The 21468-nt window shown below is 36.8% G+C and overlaps 3 protein-coding genes and 1 pseudogene across 9 annotated transcripts; 1 reads left to right on the top strand and 3 right to left on the bottom strand.

Annotated features, from left to right (window-relative positions):
* Nucleotides 1-134: 134 nt before the first annotated feature.
* Nucleotides 135-5654, bottom strand: LOC104739368 (ADP-ribosylation factor GTPase-activating protein AGD1). Of its 6 annotated transcripts, none has more exons than XR_015571411.1 (19): nucleotides 5134-5652; nucleotides 4652-4728; nucleotides 4460-4560; nucleotides 4276-4346; nucleotides 4088-4150; nucleotides 3944-3988; nucleotides 3751-3816; nucleotides 3621-3668; nucleotides 3433-3528; nucleotides 3221-3262; nucleotides 2887-3090; nucleotides 2660-2791; nucleotides 2331-2558; nucleotides 2119-2210; nucleotides 1695-2027; nucleotides 1426-1571; nucleotides 1248-1341; nucleotides 676-1169; nucleotides 135-581 (listed from the first exon to the last, which is right to left on the bottom strand). XR_015571411.1 is itself a non-coding variant. In XM_010459695.2 (19 exons), exons 1-19 carry the CDS (start codon nucleotides 5176-5178, stop codon nucleotides 467-469), a joined length of 2496 nt encoding a protein of 831 aa, XP_010457997.1. In that variant the 5' UTR covers nucleotides 5179-5654; the 3' UTR covers nucleotides 135-466. The 6 variants fall into 6 exon arrangements, 5 of the variants coding, with proteins under 5 accessions (XP_010457997.1, XP_010458015.1, XP_010458005.1 ...); XM_010459695.2 differs by having other exon boundaries at nucleotides 2119-2214; nucleotides 5134-5654; XM_010459713.2 differs by having other exon boundaries at nucleotides 2119-2214; nucleotides 3433-3523.
* Nucleotides 5655-6481: 827 nt separating this feature from the next.
* LOC104756937 (tubulin beta-1 chain pseudogene) lies at nucleotides 6482-7852 on the top strand (annotated as a pseudogene). Its single transcript, XR_015569810.1, has 3 exons — nucleotides 6482-6742; nucleotides 6853-7122; nucleotides 7602-7852. The product of XR_015569810.1 is annotated as a tubulin beta-1 chain pseudogene (transcript).
* Nucleotides 7853-11025: 3173 nt separating this feature from the next.
* LOC104739359 (uncharacterized) lies at nucleotides 11026-15562 on the bottom strand. Its single transcript, XM_010459683.3, has 14 exons — nucleotides 15399-15562; nucleotides 15171-15293; nucleotides 14865-14931; nucleotides 14663-14773; nucleotides 14273-14468; nucleotides 14006-14091; nucleotides 13743-13938; nucleotides 13391-13502; nucleotides 13066-13193; nucleotides 12693-12899; nucleotides 12495-12604; nucleotides 12086-12215; nucleotides 11775-11924; nucleotides 11026-11448 (listed from the first exon to the last, which is right to left on the bottom strand). The coding sequence occupies exons 2-14, from the start codon at nucleotides 15262-15264 to the stop codon at nucleotides 11224-11226; spliced, it is 1812 nt and encodes a 603-aa protein (XP_010457985.1). The 5' UTR covers nucleotides 15265-15293; nucleotides 15399-15562; the 3' UTR covers nucleotides 11026-11223.
* Nucleotides 15563-19909: 4347 nt separating this feature from the next.
* Nucleotides 19910-21276, bottom strand: LOC147949313 (uncharacterized). Its single transcript, XM_087472962.1, has one exon. The coding sequence runs from the start codon at nucleotides 21097-21099 to the stop codon at nucleotides 19978-19980; it is 1122 nt and encodes a 373-aa protein (XP_087329088.1). The 5' UTR covers nucleotides 21100-21276; the 3' UTR covers nucleotides 19910-19977.
* Nucleotides 21277-21468: the final 192 nt, after the last annotated feature.

The raw sequence follows: 21468 nt of genomic DNA, 5'->3' as shown, positions 1-21468 counted from the left end.
ATGATAATGCAGATGCCTAAAAAAAAGGATTTGAGGATTGATTTGACATATTGATGAATCACAAAATCTGTCTGGTTATTCAAAGCAAGTTCTCCAATGGGAAAAACCACAGGTTCTGTCTGACAACATAAAGCTGAACAAAAGAACACAATTGGTGTCTTTGTCTTTCATTAAAAAAAAAAAAAAAAAAGCTCATAGTGAAACCAAAACAGAGGTTTTCATCTTACAGAACATACGACCCCATAAAAAGACCTTATGTACACCAACGTATAAACAAGTATATCAACCTAACAATCAAAAAACAAAAATCTACATGTATTCTCTACGCTCTTCATGAACAAATCGCCGATTATATGGGCAAAAAAAAAAAGAATATGAAACCAACTAAAAGGCGGAAAAACGCGAAAAGACTTCAGTCGAGCAACACTCTTCTAGTGCTATACCATTCTCTGCTTGCACTGTATTATCATCTTTTGGAGTCTGTTAATAAAGCAATCAGTTCGTTGTCATTGAGGTCTGTCTCTGAAGCATATTTGACCGGTATGTTATTTTCTTTATCCACAGCATTTGGATCTCCTCCCCTGCAATTGAATCATCGTGTCTGACTTATAATTCAAATCTATGGTTGATAAGACCAGTACTAAGATATCTCAAGATGTAGTATCTGGAGTTTACCTCATAAGTAGCAACCTTGCAATTGCATATCTCCTGCTGATGATACAATGATGAAGTGGAGTCCGACCTTTTGAATCTGTCGCATTTATTTTTGCGCCATACTGAAGCAATAGTTCTACCATACCGATATCCGCAGAAAGACAAGCAAGGTGAAGCAAAGAACAGTCAGTTGAAGTTTCTTCTCTGACCATACTCTCCCCGGTCCTACTTGACTGAGAAAATCCCTCTGGATTCTCTTGAAATTCCTTTTCAATGCTCTTGAATTTGGCTTCAAGGGTTTCCTCCTTCGCTTCCAGTTGCATCATCTTTGCTAAGGGCATCGACACAGTGTACGATGCTTGTCCACGCAGAGCGTTCACATCTGCTTCAGAGCAGACAATGTGCCTGTAAACTGATTTCTTGTCGTTGGCACGGACATTTTCCCATATCTCTTGGAAAAGTGCCTGGAAATGCTGACTATCTATTGCTTTGCGGACAAAAATCCTCTCTGAGTACTGTAATTAGTCATCATATTAGAAACGAATGGAATACCTTCAAAAGCTTTGGTTATTAACTAACAGAGTAACATATACCTTTGCGTGGATGAACAACTCTTTCACAGAAATGGGGTCATTGAATCCAGGCTTCCTTACAACCAACTTTCTAGGTCGTTCTGACTTGGGAGTGCTGATAAATAGATTTTAGACTGTAAATACATGTAAGACATAGTTTCGTTCCTCTCCTAATCACAAGTAATTTTAAGTCACTTACCCCGAAGACCTACTAGCACTGGAAGATCTACTCTCCGAGTTCAACTGCTCTTCCCAAACTGAGTTTACATACACGTTACCTAACGATTGGAATAATGTCAAGACTGATGGTTCCCATACTTTAACATCAAGAGTGAGCGATCTGACCTGCACGACAGGATTGGCTAATTTATACCAAATTTAAGGAGCTACTTAAAAACGGAAACATGTTTGTTCACGCTTTCATCTTTGTGAAAAATATTTGCTGGACGCATAGTTTTGATGGCACACCTTTGAAATGTGAACACCAAGGTTACGATGGATACCAGAACACTCAATACAAATAAGGACACCAAGGTTCAAAGATGCCCAGTCAGGTTCAGGAGCACCACAGTCTGCACATTTCTCATTCCCCAAGACTCTTGTCAAGACATCAATTGGCTTTTCAGTCTTTACCATATCATGTTGCTGCAAGCACCCCGAAAACCTTGAACGGTTTCCTCCAGTCATGGGATTTTCCACTGTGGATTCTCCACTTTCTGCCTGCTCGATATCATATGGATCTGCTAAAGAACCAGAATCACTTGCAGAGAAGGTATCACCTCCATCCACAGTAGAAAGACGCTGGTTGAGTTTCATGTAAATGATATGTTAGTTAACAATGAAAATGGGTCAGACAAGAAATAATCAGCAGTAATACCATATAAAATCTAACCATGATTGCTCTTTCAGGTGTCTGGAAACTCAACAAAGAAGCAATTACTCCAGTTATTTTTTCGATCCAGTCCATCTGATCCTGCGCATTCTCTGCCTACATCAATAACGAAAAGAACACCAAATGAAAAAATTGTCCGGAATCCTGATAGGAGTTTCATTAAGTTTCAATAGGTAAAAAAAAACTTAAGATCGTTTTACTTGCAAATATACCTGCAATGTATAAACTTTTGTTGGTGAAATTATTCGAAAGCAAAATCTTAGATCGGTCTGGTCTGCATCAACTTTGATCGTAGAGGTCAGCAGATTGACGGTGTGACGTGCAACTGGTTTTTCATCATGCACACCGCCATGATAATGAGAAGACAGCCACCGACTTAGCAGCCCAGGACTGTTTTCTGAAGTCATATTCCTGTGAACAACAGAGCGACTACCATTTCCCTGATACATAGAGCTTCGAAGATTCAGTACATCACAAATGTTATCTATATGTTTTCTCAAGGAAGGATCAAAAACACAATTGTTTTGGTTTTGCAACTTACTGAAGACCAATTCCATGGCTTGCGGTAATAGTATAGCATCCCACGGCTATCAAGGATAAAGAATCTTCTTTTCCAGTCACCTCTCAAGTTTGAGGAACGTTTTGACAAATACCCTTGTCTGATAGTCTGAACCTGAAGGACAGTAATATCAACAGATTAATATAAAACAAAACAGTATGACGGCAGATTGCATGAGTAAGCCTTCATTACAAAAGATATATTCTTACCTTTCCTTTTGCAGCAGATTGCATGACGGCCTCTATGACTTTCTGTGAGTTTCTTGAGTTATGTCTCATGCCATCGCCTGTTGGAGAACCATTTGAGTTTCTAGTTTCACGATCAACTTGCCTTTGGTACTCCTGCATCCTTTCATTAAGGGATGCCATCTCATAATTTGCACATTCTCTAGACTGGTGTGCATAAGCCAACACCTGCCATAAAATTCCAATTAAACACAGATATATATACCTTGTACTATTGCTTGGATAAGAAAAGATTCGCTACAGAGAAATCTCTAAAACTGAAAAAGACAAAAGAAACATGCTGCAAGGAGTACCAGACCTGATTAATAAAAGGCTCCATTTGATGTAGTAGCTCATAACCCTGAAAGAAGGAATCATTCGTGAGAAATCTAATTGAGTGCTTCATATCAGAAAACAGGAATAGAACCCATTGTATGATAGTTTTCCTTGTAAAACCAAGCTGATTGACTCCAAGGAAAAAAAGTTATTTGTCGTCTTGCTTCTGAAAATTATTGTAAGGAAAAAGCTTGCCTGTTTGAAGAAACGGAGATGAGCATCCATAGTCCCGCTTACTGCTTCCAAAAATTCAAATCTCTTTTTAGCCTCCGCATTAGAGAGTGCACTAACCTGGCCAGGAAGAAGTAAGAAATCATTATGTACGGTTATATGAGAGAACACCCTGTAAAATATTTGTAGCATCTTGAATATAGAGCGATTACCAGATGAAATCGTGCTTGCTCGAACGTCGTTCTTGCACTATGTAGGTCCTGAAATGTGTCTCTATCAAGTTAGTTTTTGCTTAAGAAAAGTGATGATTTTCTCAAAAAAGTAACAATTTTTGTTACATACCTCCTCAATTGTGGCAGCCACATCCAATCGTGTACTCTTCCTTAAAGAAAGATATTTCTCTCGTGCCTGTTCATGTGGATGCACATAAATAAAGATATAGTTTTCCAAACAGGCAAAGAATGTTGACGGTAACAAGCTGGGAAACCATAATTATACCCATTTAATTGACATATTCTGAAGTCATCTAACGCACCTGGTCATATATAATGGTAGCTTTGTCAAACCGTTTACGAGCTTCCTGCATGAGAGAAATAAAAGATGGATATAAGTCAAAGCAATGCAGAGAAAATACAGAACTTAATATTTTCATGTGGTAAAAAAACTACGACGAATATACCTTAACTTCGTGGACATCACCATTCACAAATTGAAGCAACCGATCATTCAGCATGTGTTCTACCTAAAAAGTGTTGAGAAGATATCATAGTTTAGCTATGGGTATCATCAATACACAGCATAAGTCAAACAAACTAAGGGAAGTTAGCTCTCTCAATACATAGGCAATGAATGGGTTTCATTCAGTACCTGGGAACGAAGAACTTCCTTGTATGTCCCGATTTCTCGTAGAGCAATGGTGAATTTAGTCATAACGGGACCTGAGCAAATAACATATTTATCTTTAGAAACTAGTCCAAAGAAAGAGGAACGAAAGGGAAAATGATGCAGAATTCTAAGATATTGCAAAAGTGAGGAAGAGTAAAAAGCAAACCTCCAAAAGCAACACAGATGGGATCATTATGACCACCTCCGAAAGATTCAAGAGCATTAACAAAGCCAATATCTGCATCATACCCTTCTCCAAGCCCCTCCCTAAAGAAAGATTAAAAAATTCATAATTTGGATAAATTGATAAAAAATTTAGGCTCTTATCATCAATGGTTGTCAATGGAGATGAGCTTACGTGTATTTTCTGCAACCTTTATAGAAACGTAAGCATCGCATTCGCAGCAACTCGGCACTCTCTTCCATAGATTGCATCTGTTTTCACAAAACAAACAAAAAACGACTTTTAATCACTAAACATTTGGTGCAAAAATTCAAGAAAGAGAGCATCGGGAGGATAAGATCAACAGTAATAACAAAATTCGAATTCAGGATTATTTAGTTTGAGAAGTCAACTCACAAATTTTGACATTATACAGACAAACCAACAATGCATTCCAAAAAAAACAAAAAAGGTAACTTCACAATCAATAAATCATCAGCATTCACCATCAATGATGTTGTATGGGATTGAAATGTATCTGAAAAGACAGGCCCCCATATTTTGTTTTAAACAAAACCAATTTGATCAGAGAATGCAGGGCACTGTAGATTATATATATACAGAGAGCAATGGAATCTGAGGAAGAGACAATGGAATCGGATGAAGGAAACGGAAACCTGTTGGCGAAACATGGGAGAATCATCGAGCTTTGAGAAATGCATATTTTCCTCAAGAGACACAGAACAACGACGGAGCTCTTCGTCCTCCACCGTATTCTTCTTCTTGTTCGTCGTCGTCGTTGTCGTTGTTGTTGGAAATTAAATCCCGATTACTGGAGACGTGGATAGAGCTAATTACGGTCTGTGTGTGTGTTTTCTCTTTAAAAAAAAAGTTCCCAAAAAAAGAAAAGAAAAGAAAAATATAACGTAAAAAGTTATGTGTCTTTTGTTTTGGGGGAAATCAGAAAAGCTTATTTCTGGTTTTGGGGATTATTTAGGGTTGGGTTGAGAGAGAAGTGGGAAAATGTGCGGAAATTATGGGATAGATCGTGCGATTGAGAGACCCAACCCAAAAAAATAAAATAGAGGAAATCTCGTCTTCCTCTTTGTCCTTGTCCTTTTTGTTGTTGTTGTTGTTGTTGTGGTGATCGTGGTCGTGTGCAACCAAAAAAACCTTGAAACCTTCCCATGGCTGTCATTTTTTTCTTTTTCTTTTTTAATGACAAAAATATATATAATTAATTTAAGAGAAATTATCTAGAATATTACATAAAAGTAGGTTTATTACTAGACTAACACGTTGAGATTTTCGACTTACTAGAATAACACATAAAAATTTGCAAATTACTTATATATTTGAGTTGTGTGTTTTATTACGGTTTATGCCATTTATAATTAAATTTGTTCTGAAAAAAATAACTTGAAATCTTATGCTCTTGCTCTTGTTTCCCTGTTTTTGTTTCTTTTTCAATCGATGTTTGTTTGATTTTTTGTCAAATCCTCCTTTACTCTGATAAATTTGCTTAGGATGCAAGAAAAGAAGCTTCACTTCTCCACCAAATAAAGTTTCAATTTTTTTTCTTTTAGGGTTTCCTCTCTCTCTTTTCTTTGGGAGATTTCAATGGGAGGAGAGATTTCAACCTTAAAGGTTTCAATTTTTTTTTTTCAGTCTTTCACTTTCTTCGCCGACGTTTCTCTTTTGACCGGAGGAGTGTGACTATATCTTCTCTTCTGTTCTGTTCTTGATTTACAGGTTTTTACCTTCTTTCTTTCTTGTGCACACTTTTCGTTTCTATCTCAGTTCGTAACAGTTCAAGATTTATCAATTAAGATTTCTGAAAGTATTGGTTTTTAAAATAGTGATTTAGACAAAGTTTGAATCTTTGTTATGATTACGTATTGGGTTTGATCAGTCTTTGTTTCGTTTGATGAATTAAAACCCTTAATTGCAATTTTCACAGGAAGCAAAAAGCTAAAAAATATGGACTTTGATGATGAACCCAAGCCAAAGGAGGTTGCTAACTTGAGCGTATCAATGTTTACTACAACGAAGCTAGTTGTGGTAGATTCGTTCCTCGTGCTGTGCTTATGGATTTGGAGCCAGGAACCATGGATAGTCTCAGATCTGGACCGTATGGTCAGACCTTCCGTCCTGATAACTTCGTTTTCGGTCAGTCTGGTGCTGGTAACAACTGGGCTAAGGGACATTACACTGAAGGAGCTGAGCTAATTGATTCGGTACTCGATGTTGTTCGTAAGGAAGCTGAGAACTATGACTGCTTGCAAGGTAAAAATTCCGCTAGATCTGTTCGATTTGAGGGTTGATTTTGCTTTCGTTGAAGTGTTTTTGGTGTTATTGAGACTACTCTGAACTGTGGGATTTTTGTTTGTTTGTAGGGTTTCAGGTTTGTCATTCGTTGGGAGGAGGAACTGGATCTGGTATGGGAACACTTTTGATTTCCAAGATCCGTGAAGAGTATCCAGATCGAATGATGCTTACTTTCTCAGTGTTCCCTTCACCTAAGGTTTCTGACACCGTTGTTGAGCCTTACAACGCTACTTTGTCTGTTCATCAGCTTGTTGAGAATGCTGATGAGTGCATGGTTCTTGACAATGAGGCCTTGTACGATATATGCTTCAGGACTCTGAAACTCACAACCCCTAGCTGTAAGTCCTTCTATGATTCATGGTCGCATCGATAGATGCCTTCTGTTGTATAGTTGACATGATTTGGTCATTGTTTTGCATCAGAAATGTTATGTTACTGTTTTCAGTGGTTTGCTCTTGCCTATATGCCTCAAGTGTTTTGTGTTATTGATTCTGTTTAATGTTCCCTGGTTAACTGCGTCTATGCCATCACCACATACAAATCCTTATACTGCTATTCTCTAATCTTCTTGGTGTTAGACTTTCTCGTTAAGTGTCATGTGTATATATCCGGTACTTCTTATAACATAAGGGATTTGCAAAATGCAGTGATTGTATAGAAAGCTTGATTGTCAAACTGCTTTTATGATTGTCAAAGTGTACTGTCTGCTTTCTTATATACTTGTTTTCTGTTATGCTCTTGTTTTAATATGCTTGTGGTGATAAGTGTCTATATGGCTAGAAGGACACTCACTAACATCTTCATTCTCTCTCTGCAGTTGGTGACTTGAACCATTTGATCTCTGCTACAATGTCTGGTGTCACATGCTGTTTGAGATTCCCTGGTCAGCTCAACTCTGACCTCCGTAAGCTTGCTGTGAATCTTATCCCATTCCCTCGTCTTCACTTCTTCATGGTGGGTTTTGCTCCTCTCACCTCAAGAGGTTCTCAGCAGTATCATTCCCTCACAGTCCCTGAGCTCACCCAGCAAATGTGGGATTCCAAGAACATGATGTGTGCTGCTGTGTAGAATGTAGCCTCCTACGTTATAGTAGTGAGTAAAATAAATTAAACCAAGAATAAAGAGAAGTTGATACAATTGAAGTAACTTCTATAATACGTCAAATGTTGTTCTCATGAGGTAAATCTTCATTCGTTTTTACAGTTAAGATCAAATAAAGTCCATTTTCTCTTTCTTGTACCAATTGTTACAGATAAATTTGTTTCTCTACTCGTAAGTTCATGTGTTCTTTTTTGGAAGCAATACTCTAATAGTCTCACAGTCCACAACATTGAGAAAACCCAGTGTGGTTAGGATCCCGGATCACCATCCTTGTCGATCAACCTTTTCCGCTCAGCCTCCTCGTCAACCGCTTCTCCACTTCTGTGTTCCTCAAGATCTTTCTCCTTACTGAGAAAGATTGAAAATAGGAAAAATGGTGAAGAATAAGTCCACTGATGATTTTTTTATTGTACTTGATGATGAAGCCATGTGTGCACAACATATATTGTACTAGCTTGAAGAAAGATTAGAAAAGACTGTACATTGAGTATATGATGTCCTATAGTTGTAGTAGCAAATGCCAAGAAGTATTGCCAGTCCACCTGACATTAACATACATACATGACCATGGACCTCATCAGCTGGTTTCTACAGACAGAAAACGTAAAAATTTCCTGATAATATAAAGTGAGCTATAACCTTCTCATGGTATGCAAAAATGCATATCAAAACTGACCACATGTCTGCCGTGAGCAACGAGAGGTTGAACATGTACAAATTTTTTGGAACAGGCAAGGATGTTTTCCATTGAGTTTGACCACAAAATTTTTCACTATTAATTAGATATACAAGTAAAGCCATAACACAATGTTCATAAAAACTTGGTTTTCACCTCAAGGAAAAGGGCCCTTTTCTATTTTCTAGCTCAGGGACCTCAATTTTCTTGAGCCGGCCCTGAGGTGATCACTTACTAAATTTTCCTTATACTATAAAGAGTGTTTTATGTGAAAACGATAGTATGTATTAGAAAGTGATTAATTCTTGTATTGTTGATTAAACATAGTTCTTTAATAGTTCAATATGTAAAGAAATTCGTATAAACCTTAATTATCATTTTCATACTTTAAATATAAATGCAAATCTAAATATATATTTAGTTGTACCTAGTTGAACTGAGTATTGTATATTTATGTTATCTAAATATTACCCTCTATAGTTAAAATGTAATTTTGTGTGGTTATTGTTCATTACCTCTCGAAAATATGATAAATAAATAAACAATTACGAATTACATAGGTTGTTCTAGTAACATATCTTACTTTTTCTAGTAACATCTCTTACTTGTTCCATTTCCGGTGAACAACAACGACAATATTAGCTAGGGTTGCAGAAGAAGATATGTTGAAGATAACTACAAAATTACAATAATATCGTTTATTAAAACGGATTTATGGACACTAAGCAAAAGAACGTTATGTACATACACTAATCTCAAGAACGTTATGTACGTATGCGTTCATATGTACGTACACGTTTATATGTACGTACATGTTCGATTTTAGGTTTAATGAACCCGAAATTACCAGAATATCCTCGTCTTCTACCTCTAACATACGACTGAAAACCCTAATTTTCCCTGCCTCACTTGATTTTTTCACGACTTATGTCTATTTTTTTGGTTTCACTTGTGGGGTTTTTACTCAACTATTATAGATTTTCATCTCAACATCTGATTTCTAAATTAAAAACCTATAAATAGTGAGTTATATAGATCCTCCAATAACGATATCTTGCTCTTCCATGGATGAACCCAGAGGAAAGATTTCCAAAACTGAGTAGGAAAAAGACGTTTGCTCCGGCCGATAAATAGAACACAATTGATGAATCTGCTACAAACTTTATTACATGAACACCATTAATCGGAAGAACAGCAAACCTGTTTAGATCTTCCTCCAATAAGTCTATCGCAACGCTAGACTGTCTTTGCCAGCTCAAACAAATTCGTGTTATTCTGGTAAGACTTTACAGCTGTCAATCTTGCTTACTAAATCTACCACGGACAAGAAGCCTACCACAACACTACGAAAACTATTTCAAAAAACAAACAAAGTATACCAAAAATATCTGTAAGGAGAGAAGGCTGTCGCAAAAATCTGTCGCAACATGCCATTAGTCTACCATAAATATCTTCCCACCCTTTTACGTTTTCCGCTACACGCGCTAAAAACAAAAGTCTATCATCAAAGGGAAATTCCTCTACCAACTTAATCTACCGAATCGATATCATGTACGTCCACCGATAAGTGTACCAACACTACAACTAAGTGTACTATCTACAGTGACCGATAAGTGTACCAAGACTACAACTAAGTGTACCAAAAATATCTGACGTACACCTTTAATCAGTCCACGTGTATAAATCTACCATCAAAGGATCGGTAGACTTAGTCCCAACTTCCAATGTTTTTTTTTTCTAATGGCATTTACGTTTTTTCTCAACACTAGTTTCAGGGATAGTATAGGTACAAGGTGTTAGTCTAGTCATTACAAACAATTGTATGTTGCTTTTGTAATAAAGAAGCTTTTATGCAATATTCTAGTAACTCACCTTTAATTTAAACAATCCAAAAAACCAAAAAAATTTAAGGAAAAACTTTATTAATCCCAAAATCACCCATTAAAATAAGTTTAACCCCCACCACTCTGTCTCTCTCTCTCTGCTTGTTGGACGGAATTATTATTACCTTTCTTCAATAATTTTAGAAAAAAAATCCATGATAAACATAAAACACTTAAATTTGTTTTTCAGATTGATCGAGTGATTAGGCATGGTAGGGATGTCGATTAACTCATTAATTAAGGCATTCATAGATTCGTCAGTCCAATTAATTGAACTAAGAGAGAGACTATTTATTTATTTACTAGTAACTCTTTAATTTATAGGAATATGAAATCCAAACTAGTAGTAGTAGTAGTGGTTGACTTTAATTAATTTGATGACAAGTTCCTAAACGTGTGAGAAACTAAACAAATGTACTCCAACGACTAAAAAATTACTACATTTTTATTGTATTAGACAGACCATCCTTATCCAATGTTTAAGAATGTGACATTCTTTCCTGAGAGTAGGTGTTTAGACCGGCCTTCCTTTCTTTCCCACAAAATGCTCAACTTTGTAACTAATAGTATCAAAACTCAGATGACGATAAAAGTGTCTGTATTTCCAACATTTTCAAGTGTCGCTAAAAAAAAAAAAGATGATCAAAAACGTCTAGACTGTAATTCTCTGAAAAAATCGACAAAACAAAAATCTCATAGCATTTTGTTTCGGAAGCTTTAAGAGCAACAGGTGGGCTCAGAGTCTGGTAAATAAGGGGGAGACTGAATCATAGATTCTTTTAACTAGTAAATCCAAAGAAACGGCTGTATATGCTTTTCTTCTTCATCCTGTTTTCAATATCTGGGAAGGCGATGCAGCCGTCCGCAAGGTCTAGAACAATTGGATTACGCGGTATTGATTGGAATGCCGGTGGGAATCGCTCTATCTTTGCCGTGCTTTTCGTGTTTGCATCTCCAACTGCAGATTCATACACATCCAGGTTGTCCAATAGGTATTTCTCCACCTGGTTAGGGGAAATTAATAAAAAACCATTAGACTGCAAGCGATATGATTAGAGACATTGCAAAGACTACATAAAACCTCAAAATCCGGAACCCACAATGGAAGACTTGTGATGATAAATTTAGGTTTTTAATCGCTCAGGAGGAGGATGTGCAGAACAAAGCATATATGATCAGAAATTACTTCGCTAATCACATCAACAAGTTTCAGACACCAAGAGTAATTTATATGGTAGAAGCAATAATAAACTAGGCATATAAATAAGGTGAGGGATTAATTTGTATACCATCAGCCACTACTCAAGAAAACAAGATAGTGAGATTGTACCTTTGCAGCTGAATCGTTTAGTGATATAGTTGAAACTCTCCTTGATAGATTCTCTGGAGCCCTCTCTTCTTCCATAATCCCGGTCGCATGCTCTATGCAACTGTTAGCTCTGCATTCTTTGATCAGTGAATTCAGTTCCTGGATTGTTCCCTGAGTAGCATTATTTGACAAATTTTAGTCCAAATTCATATATGTTCAGTGAAAAAGAATATTCACGATATTCAGTCGACATGAGGTAACATACTACACTGCTATTCAATATGACTATGGACTCCATGTCTGAAGTGAACAATAAATAATGAGCTCGATACCTCATCTTTCTTTGCTACGCTTTGAAACTTGTTCAGGGCATCTTCAGCAAGAGATCGAGCACGACAATACAGGGCGAATGCTTCAGCCCTCTTTCCTGCTAGACTATATGACTTCGCCAAGTAGAAGCACCTGATAGAGATTTGGGAATATATCATTAGCAAATTCAGTCAAGGGCAATGAAAACATAAATCATATCGGTACATATACGGAAAGAACCACGTGAGTATATCGACCAAAAAGTAGGAAAATAGGGTGACTAACCAGGAAACAGATTCCTAATTTAATGAATAAATTTTACTAAAGGAGCCTAACTCTTACCAACAATGCTAAAATCATGTGAATTGTAAAGAAAGTCCACAACTCAATAGCAACCCCTCTAAATAATACAATAATGTAAGAGCATTAAACCTTTCAGCACGGTAGGCCAAGCTTTTGCGCTGACACTCTTCTTCAAAGGCAACCTCTTCAGGTTTTCTGTCTCGTCCAGAGCTAATGAGATCAGAAAGATCAGCGACATTCTGAGAAAAAGAAACACAGATGACGTCCCCCGCTGGTATAACAAACAAAATCTGCTTCTGAAGAAATAAAGAGGTGAACATTGGTTACCTGTAATAGAAGGTCGAACAATCGAACAAGCTCTTCAGGCCTAGTAACCTTTTCACTTTTATCATCACGTTTCCTGTTCAGTTTACTCTTTGCTGTTTTAACCAACAGCTGGTTCCGTTCAATGGTTCTTTGTCCTAGCACAGCTCCAACAGCTTTGTCCAAACCATTTAGGTCATCTTTAACAGATTCAGCATTTCCTGCACTTACCTAAAAATAGTATGCTCGTCAGTAAAATCAATCACAGAAACAGTAATGCAACAAAAAAAAAAACAGACGCTCTTACTCATTCTACACTTTCAAAAATCTTTAAAAAGGTTAACCTTTTCGGTGAACCCAATGAATAAGTCAGAAGATGTAATGTAAATTCACTCACCAAGTCACTGCGTATGGTGTTCCTGGCATCATTATAAGCAGTGAATAATTTATCAAAAATGGTTAGCTTTTTCTCTGCAGGGAGGGATTCTGCTGTCGGACCCTGTAGCTCCTTCTCAAGTTCCTGGGCTGAACAAGGAATAAAGAATAAGAGCCTCAGAGAGGTCCTAACAGTCTATAAATTATCTTCATAGGTTAACGCATAACAGTAACCCATTGTAAAGGTAAACCAACCTTTTCCCATATCTAGGACTATGCTATTAGACACAATTTTTTTCAGCATAAAGTAACTCAAAAAGAGTGGATAAGGAAAAATTTAGTCAAACCTTTTAAAATAGAAACCCGAGATTTTGGGTTCGAAACTGGAAATCTGTAGCCAAGCCAACTAAACTCTGTAAGAGATGCAGCTTGTTGAGATCTGGCCTCTTCCATAGCAGCCTACATGACAGTGAGTATAGACATAATCACAAAACCATTGTAAGACATTCAAGAGTAGCCAAGATCCTATACATGTAATACTTTTTCATGTGTGTTGCACAGGTCAAAAGCAAAACTCTAAGTTCCTAACAACAGACTAAAATTTTCTGCTGCAGATCACTGAAACATGCATATACACTCACTTGCCTTGGTGGACGCTTACAGAAAATGATATTTTTGATCGTATATATCTATACATACCTCTATTTTTGCTTTGAAAAGATCCAATGCAGGGCCTTCCATCTCACCAATTTGAAGAAGTTCAGATGTCTGCAAGTTTGACTTGCCAATTTTGTGTAGGCAGTATCGAATACTAGGCTCAAGCTCCTCAACCCGTTCCCGGCAAAGAACTTGGTTCTCTAGATCTCCATATTTCCCAAGTTCCTCATAAACAGCTCTGCAACAGGGGATTCAGAAACAATATCTACTAAATTGCAAAATGACGATATCGACAAAAGACAAACCTGGCGTTTTTGAAACATGCCAACCCAGTTTCCCAGTTTTGATCTTGCTCAAACAACAGGGTACCTTTCATATAGGATGCATATGCCTATAAAACAGTAAGATAAAGTATGACGACTCATGTCAACCATTTATAGAGTAAACACATGTTTTACATGAAACAACTAAGCTAAAAGCCTAAAACTGAGGTATGCTCATCTTCCTTTCAAAGCAGTAGATATGTTATATGTAAATTATGAATACCGCAACACCTGGGATCACGGAAATACCTCAGCTTCCAGAGATGTCCTGGAATCTGTCTTAATGGAACACAAACTTGAGAAAAGAGAAGCCCATTTAACAGCCTTCCTCAGCCTACCAATCAAATATATCCGCTGCCGTGCATTAGGCCCATCTGGTAGCTGTCTTTTTTCCATTGCATGGCTCCATGCTCTTTCCGCCATATAGAAAACCACATGAAGGAACCTATTTCAAAGTAAAGACATAACATTAACTCGATTATGAGCATGGCAAACTAAACTTATTAATTTCTAGTGGAAGTAACAACTGAGCCTTCACATTCTTCCTATACTGTTGAGCTAAACGCAAAAAAAAAAAATCACACTGAGCCAACAAAATCAATAGCTTGTAATAAATAAGAATGAGAAGAAGATAAATACCTAACATCAGTGACAGTTGATTCCAGTATGGCTCGTCGAGTGTATTTACCACGGCCATGAGTGAATTTCAAGGACTTGTATAACCTCCTCAACCGTGCTGAGCAATACCTCCTACACAACAAAATAACACAAATTACAGAAAATAACCTAAATCGATGAAAATTGCAAGTAGACCAATGAGATTAGGGTTCCATATTAATACCGATAGCGAGCATAGTCACCATGACGCAGACCATGTTGCGCCTGAGAAGATTTCATCAGCTGCAGAACTGAAAAACCAAATGCAATGTCGCAAAGATTCAAAAACCTATAAGACTTATATACAGCCATGCCCTCTTAAAATTACGTTTGAAGGAATTAAAGAGTGGTCAAATTTGAGATTCCCCTAAGCAAAATTCCCAAACATGCAGATACTTAATCATGTATATTGCCATCACACCCTAAATCTTTAAACCTAAAAAGAAGCATTTGGGTATATTTTGCATTGATTGAAAAAACAGAAACTAACCATTGATCGAGAACTTAGGAAGGATCTGGTCAGAGCTTTCGGAGTTCGGATCGTCGATCTCCATTGCAGACATCTCGCTCTCTTTTTTCCCCATGAATTCACACAATCCTAGTTAAAACCCCGCTGAACAAATCCACCAAAACACCACGCGATATGTAAATTGAGGGCTTCATAACAACAAAAAAAACGTATAATAATAAAATAAAATCAGCTCAACGAGTTCAATACGTTTTGATCTGATGAGATGATTTCTAGGTAGTGCTAATGGAATATTCCGATGTGGCGACGGCGAGCAGCGGAGGCGTGCAAATTTCAGTTTTCGATTGAATCTCGAGTAAAGTCGAGATGACGACTAGCAACGAAACGAGTGGGTGAAATTTGGGGTTTTGTTTTTTTTTGGTAAAGCAAAGTCCAGATTAATCCGAGTTTCTTTGGGCCTTAGGCCCAGACCCATGTAATGTCTGGCCTTATGGCTGGTTAACCCCTCAATTATTATCTCAACGAATTTAATTTGAGATACTTATTTTTCTGAAAGATGGTTTGGAACTAATTGGAATTTGGAAGTTAGAATACAATATTGTTCAAATTAAATAAAATTATTATACTATCGTATATCAATCAGTTTTAAACTACAGATGAACTCTTTTTTTTTTTTGTCAACAAACTAAATGAACTTATGCAATCATCTTAAAACTACAAAATACAAATTAATACCATAACGTGCACAAATCCGTAGATTTATTTACAACAGATGTAGATAAAGTGGTTAATAAACCTATATATTTGACTTTCTAATTATAAAGTCAGCCTTAATTTAAACGGTCATACTTGTTACCAATTATTATAAAAAGTCAAAATGAAAAACAATACTTAGTTGAGGCAATGCATTTTTGGATTTGGGCGCCGTGAATTAGTCAATTAGACATGTATTTAGATTTAATATAAAACATTTTAGATACACAGACCAATGTAAAATGCTGACAGAAATTAGAAAATACTAACACGAAATAATAATTTATTCAAAAGTATTAAGTAATTAATCAATAGATAATACTAAAATAAATAGACCGACGGAAATCTTTATAGATAACGGGATCTAGAGACTGCGTGGACCATATTATCAACCAAATAATTCAAAAATGATTATAGTATTATTTAGTTTTAATTATCCAATGAATCAATGATATCTGTTATATAAAAACAAAAATTATATGATGTTCCATAATTCCCATTGGTTATTGCTTCTGTCTTGCTGTTCTGTCCAATCGTGTTCTTCAAGATTTAGCACGTGAAGTCTATTGCCTTATACTACTATTTATTTTTCATAGTAATTAGTTTTGATCGTTTGAACCCCCCCAAAAAAGTGTATTAGTTTGATCTTCCATGCATGTTAAATCACCAGTGTAGCAAAATTTCTAATATACTTCAATTCTCAAATACACTTTTTTTTTTGTGTTTCTTAAAACAAAATTGGTGTATATTGATAGCTAAAACAGGATATTATTATCATAGAATTAGAAAATCATTGTATGAATTTAAAAGAATCACAAAATCTATACTATATAGCAGAGTTAGCATTTCACAAAATAAAGGATTCGTCTTGCGAATGATCTCATTCTCAAGTTTTGAATATCTTTAGATGTTAACTTAAGTATATCCTAAATTAATTAATTAAAGACCCGCACTGTTTCAAACTTCGAAGGATGTAGGCATGTGAGACCAGCGTGACACTCTACTAAAGTCTATAATTATCAAAAGGCTTGTACGTGTGAAAAATGTTAAATTAAGTGCTAATTATGTATAATCAAATCTCGCTTGTTGATTAGCAAAACTGGGTGACGGTTCTTACACCGGTTAGGTTCGGTTAGATACGGTTTTAACGTCTTCTTTACCGTGAGTGTTGCACACGTAATTTGGATGAATCCAACGGGGTCGTACGAGAAAGGGTGCACAGAGGTGTTAGATGGTGAAGTATGTAGATGATCACAGCCCACTCCTGGGATTTGCTGGTCAGCTTTTGATGTATAAGCTAATAGAAAATTGACACGTGGTTACGTTTTGAGAAGAGCATCTTTAAGAATAAATGCTTTTCTAATCCTTCACGCAGCGGCCAGCATTTAAAATTGTGGACAGTGACCCTCTCTCTCACGCCACTCACTCCACTCGCTCGGCTTTAGTATTTTGGTCAGCTGGCTCACTCAGCCTTCGCTTTGGCTTGGCTTGGCCGGCAAATACCAGAATAGAAATTTTCTCTAATTTCTTCTTTAAGATCTTTTATAATTCTAACATATTTTATGATTTTTTTTTTTTTTTAAGTATCAGACCACTTGTGTTGTATCTTATGTTGTTCGTTGCCAATATTTAAAAGGGATTTTTGTTTTTTTTTTCTTGGACTAGACTAAAAAGTATAGAAGCTTGAGTACCTATTGAGTATACACTCTAAACTTTCCAATCTCAATACTACAAAACTAATGTATGTTTAAGAGAATCATATGCTACATTATTTGTTTTAATCTATCCAATCTCATAACTACCAAATTAATCTATGTTTAAGAAAATTAGATGTCACATTTTTCAATCTACGAAGCGGAATCTATACATTTTACTGACATGATGAAAATTCGGTTAATGTATTTCTCAATTAAAGATCAATTTTTTTTTGGTCAAACACTTCATTTTCATTAAAATAGAGAGTCTTAACCTCTACCAAGAGAGAAAATACATCCAAAGCAAAGGAAATAAAGGCAACATATGCCAAAAAAACACCATTAAAAGGTGGTTAAACAAGGGATAGATAAGATACAAATCATAGGAAGAGAACATAAGACCATGGGCAACGGCGATGATTCGGACCGTCCCTGGTTTTTTTTTTAATTTTAATTTAAATCGAAAAGGCCCATTATTGAAAAAACGGTTCTTATTTGGGGACGTATTTCGTCCGTCTTCTTCGCCACGTGCTCTATTCTGATTGGGTGTCGAATTGTCTTCCCTGGAACAAATTGTCTTCTTTCTGTTGCAGACAGTGATTTCTTCTTCATCTTCATCTTCTTCACGGTTCTTCTCTTCTTCACGGTTTTTCGTCGGATAAATGAAGTTGGTGCTGCTTCGATCGATCTCGTTCGATTCATCTTAAGGTATGAAACCGACCAATTTAGTCGAATTTGATTTTCGGATTCTTATAAATTCTCCAAAGCGGAGGGTTTTTTATGATTCGGATTTATATGTCGTGTTTCGTTCCGGCGAAGTTTATAAGTTCTTTGTATAGCTTTGTGTGTTTTTGGGTTAATTGTGCTGATAAAACCAATTGAATTGATGAATCGCAGATTCTTAGCATCGTTTTCGTTCTAAGCGATGGATCATGATACGATCAGCAATAAGCTTCAGAAATTTTTGTTTCCATGGAAACGGCTTTTATGGGACAAGATGAAAATATTAATTGCGCCTTAGAGGTTAGGTTGATTAACCCTTTGTTGCCCATCACATGAATATCATCTTTTTTTTTTGTTTCTGTCATCAACAACTTTTTTATGATGATGTCGTTAATATCTATATTGCTGGTCATTGTAGGGTTTGCAGAAGTATGTCAAGGGAAAACCAGGGCTTCCCCACCTTCTAACGAGGTTGTCGACAAGATACACAACTGCTTAGAATGTGTTTGACGCCTGGGGATTTGGATATACCTTTGGTGTTTCATGATGATGGCATTTGTTGGTAAGCTGTGCATTATTTCCAGTTTTTTTTAACACAAAAGTGAAGGCAGTTGATTCAAGTGCAAGATTTATCTGGTGCTCCAATTATAAATGGTTGCCTAATATCGGTTTCCGTGTAGCTTGCAGAGAATGAAATTACTGAAATCAACTCCTTCAAAAGTCCTCTCGACAAGCTGCTTTGCATAACAAGCTGTTGCACGCTCATTAGCAACCTGATGCATTTAAGTAGATGAACCGTAGTCTGGCTGGAGCAGATGTGTTCTTTCCCTTCCTCATATATGTTGCAGGCATCCTCTTCACTTGCTTTACAACCTCAAGTTCATCCGGCTATACTGGAGGAAGGCCAAAATTGTCTCTGAGGGTGTTTATTATTTGACAAACAGTTTCAGCCAAGACATTTATTAATGAAATTCTTTAGGAAACTGTGCAAGAGAAAGATCATTTCAGAGAAGCAAGTCCAGCTTGATTGTTAAGTGACTTCAGAAGTTTTGCAGCGCTGAGTAAGAAGGTAGAATCTGGCATCAATGAGATGCAATGACATGCTTTTAGTAATTGGTGAGATTGGTGAGATTATTTAAGTGATTTGTATTATTTATGATACTTTTGGTGTAGGAAATTAGTAATCTTAGTACTTGGTTTCTCTTGTATGATTTTTGTTTTTTAAGCAGGAGTCGTATCTTTGAGCTTCTTGTGTGCTCATAACAGATTTGGGCAATCCCATGAAGGCAGAGGAATGTGGGAGTTTTAAGAGTAAAGTGCAGATATGAAGCAAGTAAAAAAAGAAGAAAGGTAAATGATTTTGGCATCATATCCTTCATAAATGTCATTTTCCCATGATAACAACACTAAGATTTAGGATTGAGCATATTTGGACTAACTTTGGACATCTCCCGGATCATGAAGATTGATTTTAAAATTTCTATGAGTTGAATAAAATGTTTATTTTTGTTTTGATGTTTTTATGTTACATGTTTTCTGTTATTAATTTCTTAATTGTATGTTTTTGTTTTTTCAACTTAAAATAATTAATGTTTAAACTTTCAAAATATTATTATTTTATTCGGGGGACCAAATACAAATAGACACCAATGCTCCTACTAAAAATAAGAAATTATCAAAATATTATTATTAAATGTGGGGGACCAAAAAAAGTCCCCAACCAATGTGGATGCTCTAAGAGACCAAAAAAAGAGTACAATCTCAACAGTTTCTTGATAGATGGCATCTATGATATAGATAGAGGGGACCATCAGCCGGGAGGAGGAACCTTGCAATACCGACAAGTCTTGATCATCCAAACCACTCCAAACAAGAGGGAAATTTGGGAAGAGAGAGAGCAACTGAGGCTCTGCCAAGGAACCATCAAACCAAGAGTATCCAGATAAGCAAACCTCTTTAGCTTGAAAGTATTTGCTGAAGCCACAAGGAGGAAGCAAAGCCTCCAATGACACTAACGTTGAACAGTCAGCAAAAGCTGATCGAGAATGGTCTTGAACAACAACCCCCGCTTCTGCTTGAAGCAGAACAGTTAACACAATGCTCCCTGTAACACTACCACTTACAAAGAGTGAAGTATATGGGAGGATAAAAGGCTCCATAAAGGAGAGATGAGAGCTACAAGAGCCCCGATGAACCAGGTGAACTGGTCGGTTGTCTAGACTCAAAGAACTTTGTCCAAGCTGCCACAAGACAAGTTTGAACCAAGCCAAATCGAGATAGAGATAGAATCCGCATACTGCGGTAAATGATCGCATCAAAGCAATAAGAGTGCTGCAAGAGAACGCTAAAGTAGATACAACATTATCTAATCCCATAACTTCATCCAAATTCCACAAAAACAGAGCCACAAACTCAACCAACATCCAATACCTTCCCATCTTAGAAGAAGATTTAGAGGGCAAAGAGTAAGAGCATACCTGAGGGAACATCTGGTGAGGTAAGATGAGGGCGTCGGCCGGCAACGAAAGACAAGGTGCAGAGGAGGGAGGAACGCCGAACGAGTCAAAAACTCTGAAGGAAGAGGGACTCAGCGGCTGGGCAAGAGAATCACTAAAAGAGAAGCATATCTGAAAGTCAGGTGGATCCGGTGGTTCAGGTGGAGTCGGCGGAGACGGAGGCTCCGGCGGTGGTGCACGAGGAGGCCTCATAATGAGGAGAGAGACCGAAGACATCGGTAAGTGACGAGAGTGGCTCGAATTCGACAGAAACAGAGAAGTCATTGGAAGAGGAGATCCACCAGAGAGAGATCCCACCTTAGCCAAAGCGAACAGATCAGGGGAGGAGATTACCGGAGAAACATCAGTGGTGGAAGAAGCTCATTTTGTGGAAGGAACGGCTCTTTGGGTATCGTGCCTGAGAGAAAACTAGGGCGAACGGCCAGAATCTATTTTACTACCTCAATTAAAGATCAATTAGGATTGCAAATGTTTTATAATGAACATGATCTGCCACTAGACCACCAGTTATGTTATGTTATATCGCCAAAAACACTTTTAAATTTAAAATACGAATGCTGCAACTAGTTGGATTGTTCCTATTTTGTTTAATTTTGACACAATTGGTTTTAATATTCAAGTTTTTTAAATATA

Source organism: Camelina sativa, chromosome 2 (assembly GCF_030686135.1).
Source record: "Camelina sativa cultivar CO46 ecotype springtype chromosome 2, ASM3068613v1".
NCBI classification, from domain to species: domain Eukaryota; kingdom Viridiplantae; phylum Streptophyta; class Magnoliopsida; order Brassicales; family Brassicaceae; genus Camelina; species Camelina sativa.
This window is presented reverse-complemented; position numbering and strand designations above follow the sequence as displayed.

What these genes read in the sequence shown, in the direction of transcription:
- LOC147949313 (XM_087472962.1), bottom strand. Translation starts at nt 21,099, where the DNA reads ATGACTTCTCTGTTTCTGTCGAATTCGAGCCACTCTCGTCACTTACCG.
- LOC104739359 (XM_010459683.3), bottom strand. Translation starts at nt 15,264, where the DNA reads ATGGGGAAAAAAGAGAGCGAGATGTCTGCAATGGAGATCGACGATCCG. An exon ending in TTTTCAAAGCAAAAATAGAG is followed by an intron (nt 13,503 to 13,742) that starts GTATGTATAGAT and finishes ACTGTCATGTAG; the next exon opens with GCTGCTATGGAAGAGGCCAG. An exon ending in TGTTCGACCTTCTATTACAG is followed by an intron (nt 12,605 to 12,692) that starts GTAACCAATGTT and finishes TCTTTTTCTCAG; the next exon opens with AATGTCGCTGATCTTTCTGA.
- LOC104739368 (XM_010459695.2), bottom strand. Translation starts at nt 5,178, where the DNA reads ATGCATTTCTCAAAGCTCGATGATTCTCCCATGTTTCGCCAACAG. An exon ending in AAAGGTTGCAGAAAATACAC is followed by an intron (nt 4,561 to 4,651) that starts GTAAGCTCATCT and finishes ATCTTTCTTTAG; the next exon opens with GGAGGGGCTTGGAGAAGGGT. An exon ending in GCAAGGTTGCTACTTATGAG is followed by an intron (nt 582 to 675) that starts GTAAACTCCAGA and finishes ATTCAATTGCAG; the next exon opens with GGGAGGAGATCCAAATGCTG.